Source organism: Arachis stenosperma, chromosome 5 (genome assembly GCF_014773155.1).
Source record: "Arachis stenosperma cultivar V10309 chromosome 5, arast.V10309.gnm1.PFL2, whole genome shotgun sequence".
Classification (NCBI taxonomy): domain Eukaryota; kingdom Viridiplantae; phylum Streptophyta; class Magnoliopsida; order Fabales; family Fabaceae; genus Arachis; species Arachis stenosperma.
In genome coordinates this window covers 10,341,059-10,349,471 of record NC_080381.1, presented here as the reverse complement: position 1 = coordinate 10,349,471, position 8,413 = coordinate 10,341,059, and the positions used below count along the sequence as shown (strand labels likewise).

Sequence of the window (8,413 nt, the reverse complement as noted above, 5' to 3'; positions counted from 1 at the left end):
ATCACTCAATCTTCTATCAAATGTTTTAATACAATAAGAATGGAATTCACTCAGCTTTACTTATCCACATTATAATTTTGTTACGAAATCAAAAAATATTTTGACATTCTTTTAATATTTCTGTGATAACTATAATCATTTATGAGATATTTATATACCTCATATCAAGTTAAACATAAAAAGACCTTAATTTTACTAACGAAAAATTCAATATGCTAACTAAATAAATAAAATAAAAAATACATAAAATTAAATTAAACATTCTAATACTTAAAAATGTAAATTAATTTAATAAATAATATTTTAACTCCTCGTTCATAAATATTTAAAACACGTATCAAAATTTTTTAATTAAGTTATAAATTATTTTTATTTTTATTACTTTTATACGTATTTAATAATAAAAAAAGTGAATCAATGAACATATTAGTGTGTATCGACTATTGACACTCTCATAATTATAAAATCATTTTAACCCTTAGTTATACAATAATTGTTTTAAAAAAAAAAGAGTTGTTCGTCTAACATTATTGTAATGCCCCGTGATATCCCGGATTTAAGTGTTGGGTGAAAGACGATGTCAATGCTAGAGAAACAATACAATAACCAAAGTTATATGTAATATCTATATTTATATATTTATTATATTTAATATTATGAATTTTTTTATTAATAATTAATAAATATAAAATAAAACAAATTTAAATTATTTTAGATTAATTTTTTTTAATCATATTAAATATACATTAAAAATTAATTATTAATATAAAATATATTTAAAATATAAAATATATATTAAAATAAATTAAATAATATATATCTACATAAATACAAAATAATTGATTTATTAATTAACTTTTTATTTATACATAATATTTTTAGTTTTTTTTATTATCTTCCAATCATGATTATTGTTATTATTATTGAATTAGCAAGAAATTAATTAAATTGTAATTTTTGGTTGTTTATAATATTTTTTAATTTGACAGATCAAATACTAATAATTTGTGGCGAATTGGAATTTTATTTAAGTGTCGTTATTCAATAGGTTGCTGTATGAATAATAAAGTGAGATTCAAACTCTTGACACTTATTTAAATGAACTAGTGAACTAATGACTATTACACTAACTAAAATTGGTTAAATGAAACCGTAACTAAGGGTGGTGATAATTGGAGATGTGAAAAATGATCGATTAACACAAGTTGGCATTGTATATTTGTATGTAGATTGTAGAAGATATATTTATCCAAAATAATATAGTGATGAACCAAAATTTTATTTAAAAGTTTGTCGATAATTAATAGATTATATGAATAAAAAAATTTAAATTTTTAATATTTATTTAAGTGGATTAGTAATATACCAATTCAAATTCAAATTCAAATTGGTTAGATTAAACCGTAACTAAAGGTGGACAAGGGCAGTGATAATTGGAGGTATGGGAAATGATCAATTAACACAAGTTGGCATTGTGTATTTGTATGTAGAAGGCACATTCATCCAGCAATCATGATTCATCATCAGGACTCAGGACCACTACTTTTCGGCTAGAAATTACTTTTAATATTAGTTATATTTTTTCCATATATATCATAAATCATTATTGTAGCATTGAATTCTCTTCTAATAGTTTGGTGGTGGTGATTGTTGTGACTCTTGTGTCTGTACTCTGATATATGCATCTTAGATAGAATCAAAATTTAACTCTATCATAAATAAATAATAAAAGAATAAAAAAATAAAAAATATAAATAATAAAAAAAATATATAAAATTTATTTTATTCCCATAACCTACTGTTTAAAATTTATAATTAATTTACAGATGAAATATAAGTTAATTTAAAATTAAATAGAGGAGGAGGGAAGTAAGTGAATATAATAATAATATAAATTAAAATAATTATATGAGTGAATGAAATTAAAGTTGTGATGCATAATAATGTTAATAAGGTGAAGACTTTTCAGATAGGGGAGATAGAGAGGGGGGTATAGTATCTTTTGGAATTCCCAGGAAATAATCATTTCAATTGTCTGAGAGAGAGTAAAGGCAGTTCTCATTTCTGGTACCTGCATGTGTGATGTCGACCTATATGAAAGGGACTGGAGGAATGTACCTATACTACTGCTATAACTATGCATCTTTCTTTCTCTCTCTAAAACGACATGTTCAAGTGCAAGTAGGACACATGATGAGTAGCTAGCTATAGCTACATAGGTAGTAAATATGAATGAAGAATCACATGCCACGACACAATGTTTTATGTTGCTTCATGCTCAATTGAAACTCTCATGCTCATCATCTTCTACATCACATTTCGATGCATGCATGCTATTAACCTATACCCAGACACTCAGGCCAGAGCTATATATATATGTCTATTAATTTCATCAGTTTAGTTCACTTTAATAATAATAATAATAATAATAAAAAACAAAACAACTTCTATGATTTTATCCACCTTAATTATACTTTAATATTATTGTTTATTATATAATCGTGTAAAATAGTTACAGGGATAACATTGTAATGATGAGTAGGACAATTTTTTTTTCCTTTCGGCATCATTCAACTTACATATATATTTGATTTTATAAATAGAATTTAATTTTAATGTATTATCAGTGTAAAATAGTTTTATACGTATATCTAATTATATAATATTACATTAGTAAAAGTAAGAATAATATTACACATTTAAATATTTTTGTTAATTAAATTTAATTAAGTTAGTCTAATATCAACAAAAATTAATTATAGATAACAATACTCCAAATCTTATTGTTTAACTTGGTTACACTTAACGCCATAAAAAGATTTCAAAGTGTAGCATTATTCTAAATATAATTACCTTTCACTTTGATTACATAAATGATCATTCAAAAAAATAGATATAATTATATAAATGTATAAAATATTTTACACGATCAGTACATAAAAATTAAATTTCTTCTACAAATGAAAATTAAAAATTAAATTTCTTCTACAAATGAAAATTAAACTCCTATAGGTCTCCTATTTTGAGTAAAATATAATTCGGATACATGAATCATGCATGAAGGAGACAGGGCTATAAATATTTTGGTCAAAGGGCCAAGTATCATGGGCTGGTCCCAATCATTCAGACCCCGTCCAAAAACAGAAGATCATTCAGACCGAAAGATTGAAGGAAGATAGATCATTATGTCAGCCCACATTTTTTATTTTAGCAAAAGCCATTTAAGATAGACCAATAAAAATTTTCCAAAAATATTAATTAAGGAGGACCTATGTTCATGACCAAAAACAAAAGGAGGACCTATGTTAGTTAATCTTTTTTAATTTTGGGTCAGTAACACTTAAAAGCAACAACTTGGTTGAATCATATAGTATGGGAAGATGTTCACGTATGTCACGAAATTGCTTGGAATATGACACTTTAACTTCAATAATTGAGATTTATATTAAATAATATATGTGATTAAAATTCCATAAATAAAACTGTTGTGCACATTATTTATGGAAAGTCCACAAAAAGCCTACAATGAATTCTACCTTTCTTCAGTTTGGAATGGATGAAAATCTTCAATCTACCCAACTTGAATATTAAAGAAATGAAAAAACTTTATAACTCATAACTTAGATTTAAACAAAATTCGAGTGGCTTCGAGTAAATTCACATAAATTTGTATAAATTCAGTAACTTTTGAATATACTATTTTAAATTTATTTTGGTCTCTTAAGTATTGAAATATGTAATTTTATAAAAAAAAACTTTAAATTAAAATTTTAAAATTAAAGATATAATATTTATATTTGATAAATTTTAGTTTTTAATATCACATGTAAAAGAATAATTCATTTATTATAAAATAAGAGATTAATTTAGTGCACCTTTAATTATAAATGGCACTATACTGGAATGACATGTAAACAAATAATGTTGTGACACTTGACCCAAACTAATATGTGAGCTAATAATATATTGACATGAGACATAAACGTATTTGCTATATATTACTAATCATATCATTACATATAGCTAAATTATAACACGTGTCACTGACAGAAGATTTTACCATATTGTTAATGGAGTATGCGTTAGGAACTAACATGAGTTGTAATTTGAATTTTAAGAATAATTTTAGTGTACGATGCTAACATACATTCTTCATCGGTTCGGAGAAATATATATAGAAACATTTGAGTTATAATGATAATCTCCACAAAATAACTTAATATGTATGTGGTACAATTTCAAATAATAACAACAACAAAAATAATAACAATTATAATAACAGTATATAGTGGTAGTTATGGAATAGGAAGAGTTTTAAATATACCAGAAATACTGGTATTTTAATTGTTTTAACCGTTGATCTGAATTATAAAAAATATATATAATATATATTAATTTAAATTAATAGTTAAAACAATTGAAATACTGGTATTCTTAGTACACTTGAAATTTTTTTTATAGAATAATGATGATGATGAAAAAGAATTATTAAAAAACAAATGAATAAATAAATAAATAGATAAACGAAAGATAAATTTATAAAAAAAATTAAATTTTAGTTTGGTAGATGCGTTTACATCTCTTCAAATTTAATGAGTAATGCAAAATCAATGTAATTTTTTAAAAAAAATAATTATTAACTTAATTTCTTGTCCTTGAGTATTAATCTCCTTGGTTTAGAATTTAGCTGAGGTGAGAAAATATTATATGAAACAACTAAAATTCCCACTCCATCACCTTGAATAGCTTATAGTTACACTTCAATGACTCATTTGTAATTTTTATAGGAGTCAAGTAGTGCAGTAAAGAGTAAAGTTCAATAAAGAGCAAAGATTATACCTAATTTTTTGGGAGAATGTACATTCTGCATGATGGCTTTATATTTTTTTTTATTTTTTTTTCTATTGTAAAAAGAATAATTTTCACTCTTGGTTGAAAAACACTCTCCACTGTAACATGATTCCTATATATATATGTCTTAGTACTTGTTAGTAAACTCCATTTCTGAAATCAACATATTTTTATCATTCTTTCAATTCATCAAATTTAAAAAGAAAGAAAGAAAGAAAGAGTAAAGTTCCAAAACCACTTTAACATATCCATTAACACATGACAGGCTTCTTTGACAACACTCTCAACTATCTTGCATTGCATCATTACCTTGGCCCTCCATGTAAGGTCTAACAAAGGTTCTTCGCCACCATACCTCGAAAGCTCTCTGAAGGTTGGGACATCCATCGCCCGTTTTCAAGAAACTCCCCACCCAAGAAAGCAGAATACTCTGCTGATCCTCCAGTGGCAAGGTTAGTATAGTCCTCCCAATTCCTTCCTCCACAAGTTTCCTGTCAAACGACCTGCATCCGTGCTGTAACCAGTTGTAGTCATTGATCAGAGGCTGCAACCATGTCTGCAACAGTGACAAGCGTGTGTTCTTTGATGGCAACAACTCCCCTCTTCCAATGCCGACATACAGTCTTCCAGAAATGCAGCTGATGTGATAGCGTGCTACAATGGGGAGTTTTCCATGTAGGGTAGCCAGTTCCTCCTGATTCGCCCACATCAGCGCAAACTCATCAGCAGCTTGTTTGTCAACTAAAATCTCAAGCAGCCATGAAAGGTTATCGGCTTCAAGGGCTATTTGTTTTAGTATGGATTCTCTGCTAATGCTAGGTGTGTCCGGAACGTCTGCTTCTGCAGCCTGCTTGAACAGTGACAATAATGAATCCAAGCAGCTTCTGCATGATCTATAAATCATATCATTGCATATGTCAGCTGAACCAGTGGAGCCTGGAAGACTGTTATTCTCCCTAAGGAGCTTTAGAACTATGGATTTCATCTCTCGGCGACCTCTCTCCTCATTGCTTTTGAGAACAAGTTCAAGTATGTGGGATAGAGTATCCTTCTGTGCGTTAGAAATTTCAGGAGAAACACGTTTTAGCACAGGGTTGACTCCGATTCCTTCTCCTTTGAGTCGCAGTACGGTTGACACCACCTTTTCTTCTTCTTCTTCTCCAACCCAAGGGACTGCCTCCAAGTGATCTAAACATGACTGGATACACGAACTGAAGCCAAGCGATTCTGCAACCTGCAGAAATAGTTTCCTTCAGTTTTATTGAAGATCTTTCAGCAACATACCTATCCTAGAATATAAAGAATCAAGTAATGCTTATAAATAAAAACTAAGAATATTGATATAATTGAATTGCAATCAAATAAGTTATGTTCTTTAACATTTATCTGTATGGAAATGATATATACATATCAAACAAATCCTACAGCAATGTCAAATAGCTTGACTTGAGTTGGTGTCATCAAGCAATAGTTCATTCCTAACAAACGATTAAGTAGGACAAAGATTTGAAATGAACACAATATAGCAGAAAGTTATGGATGAGGCTTAAGGATTTCATTAAACTGACCCCTAATTGACAGAAGAATTACCCATCATCATCCCTATTCCCTAAAGTTCACATTTTCCACAATTCTTGATTTGCCATCAACAGCAAGTCAGTATGTGAATTTGCATCACAAATAGAACAATCCATGGAATTCCCTTTGTATAAAACACTTCCACCTTTAGTATTAGGATGGAGAAATGTGTTCAAAGAGAATCAAGTGTCTCTCAGAAACATTTGCATGCTAGTTTACATTATCACAAAGTAGTACTGAATATCGATGTTTATTGAGCTTATACACTTGTATCTTTTCCATGACAATAAAGTTGCAATTGGTAGCGGCATTAAATAAGGAAGCTATTAGAGCACCCAAAAAAGAAAGGAATCTAATAAATGATGAACCTCCTAATATCAGTGGAGATACAAATAAATGCCTCACAAGGAAATATAGTTGTTCTATGCTAACAAACAAAAAGGCACCATGAAAGATAATCTGAAAATTTACATTACCAGTAAGATCAAAAGAGTATAAGCAATCAATCCTTAGAATTCAAAAACTCAAAATAGAAAATAAGCAGAAAATTAAGCAAGATTACCTTGAGTATTCGAAGAATGCGAGAAACATTCTGCTTCATAAGCCTCTGCTTCATTTCTTTGCAGTACATAAGGCCAACAGTTTCAACATATATTTCAACATCTTCACAATCCTCAATTTGGAGACATGATGAAATTCCACCTAACTCAGAGAATTTCTCAGCAAAGAAACTACTCTTCTCCCTCAATACATCCCTATGCACACTCAACTTGACACAAAACCCTTGCTTCCCCAACAAAACCACCTTCATATCACAGGTTCCAGCTTCACCAAACTCAATAGCAACCTTCTTGGGCAAAGTCTCAACCTTGTTCCTTTGAGGTCTCTCTGTAGTAGCCACAGATGCTGCAGCTGGAGGCCTTTCGGGGTCATCACTGCATTTTTGAACATCTGAAGCAACCACCAATCTTGATGGTGGTGGTGCAGCAGGCACTGCTCTCCTCTCTGTAACTGAAGCTGGTATCTTGTGAGCAGTGTTCTTTGAAAGTAGTGGTGGTGAAGAGGGTTTTGGTTTGTTGTTGAGAGGAGTTTGAACCTTGAGACCTTTCTGGAACACAACAGGGGAAGGGCAGCACCAAAACCCTTCTGGGGTGACAGCAATTGGAACATTCTTAATCCTTGTTTGACCTTGACCTTGCTGCTCCACCACCTTGCCAAGCCTAACATCACTCATATCTGACAAGTGACAAGGTTTCCACACCTAACAATATAACGGCATCACACTCAAACTCAAAAAATGATGCTTCAACTGGCAACAAGTCAAGCTGAGAAATAACTCAGCCAAATTTCACTCCTTTCTATGCGGAACTTCAGTTTTTTTTTGCTCTCTTGAATTACTAAAACCGTGCCTTTTCCCTCATGAAACACGGGAGAAAGGAAAATGAAAAGCTGGAATCTTTGAAGCTGATCTTTACTCTCCCCAGAAGAACAAATCTAGTTTCATAGAAATTGGCATGGAGCTGAGGAATGTTCAATGGTGAAGGGAGAAAAACTGAAAAAGATTTAATCTTTGTTTTTTCTTTTTTCTTTACTCTCAAATGGGAAATAGAATTTGAAACCCAAGCAAAATGGGAGGACGAATAAGCAGAAATTAGAAATTTCTTCTTTTTATTTATCTTTTATAATTTTTTTTAAAAAAAAAAAGTGGTTGGAACATTTTCAAAAGTACAAATGAGAAGTTCCATATCTGACCTCACAGTTAGCTACAGATCAGCACACAGAAAAAAAAAAAAAAAAACACTTTTTGCTTTGTTTTGTTTATCTGTGAACACTGGTCACCATTAAACAGGAAAAGCAGAAGCCTTACTCAAGAGTTTGGTGTGATATGAGGAGCCAAAAAAAAAAGAAAAAAAAAAAGAAAAAGATTGAAGAGGAGCCAAGGCTGTTGATCCTCAAGGGAACCACTGAGAGAGAGTGAGAAACA

At 29.9% G+C, this 8,413-nt stretch overlaps 1 protein-coding gene across 1 annotated transcript; it reads right to left on the bottom strand.

The window, feature by feature from the left end:
- Positions 1-4,844: 4,844 nt before the first annotated feature.
- Positions 4,845-8,178, bottom strand: LOC130979073 (BTB/POZ domain-containing protein At3g50780-like). The gene is made up of 2 exons (XM_057902431.1): positions 6,992-8,178; positions 4,845-6,085 (listed from the first exon to the last, which is right to left on the bottom strand). The coding sequence occupies exons 1-2, from the start codon at positions 7,661-7,663 to the stop codon at positions 5,135-5,137; spliced, it is 1,623 nt and encodes a 540-aa protein (XP_057758414.1). The 5' UTR covers positions 7,664-8,178; the 3' UTR covers positions 4,845-5,134.
- Between the last annotated feature and the right edge of the window lie 235 nt (positions 8,179-8,413).

What these genes read in the sequence shown, in the direction of transcription:
- LOC130979073 (XM_057902431.1), bottom strand. Translation starts at nt 7,663, where the DNA reads ATGAGTGATGTTAGGCTTGGCAAGGTGGTGGAGCAGCAAGGTCAAGGT. An exon ending in GCATTCTTCGAATACTCAAG is followed by an intron (nt 6,086 to 6,991) that starts GTAATCTTGCTT and finishes CTATTTCTGCAG; the next exon opens with GTTGCAGAATCGCTTGGCTT.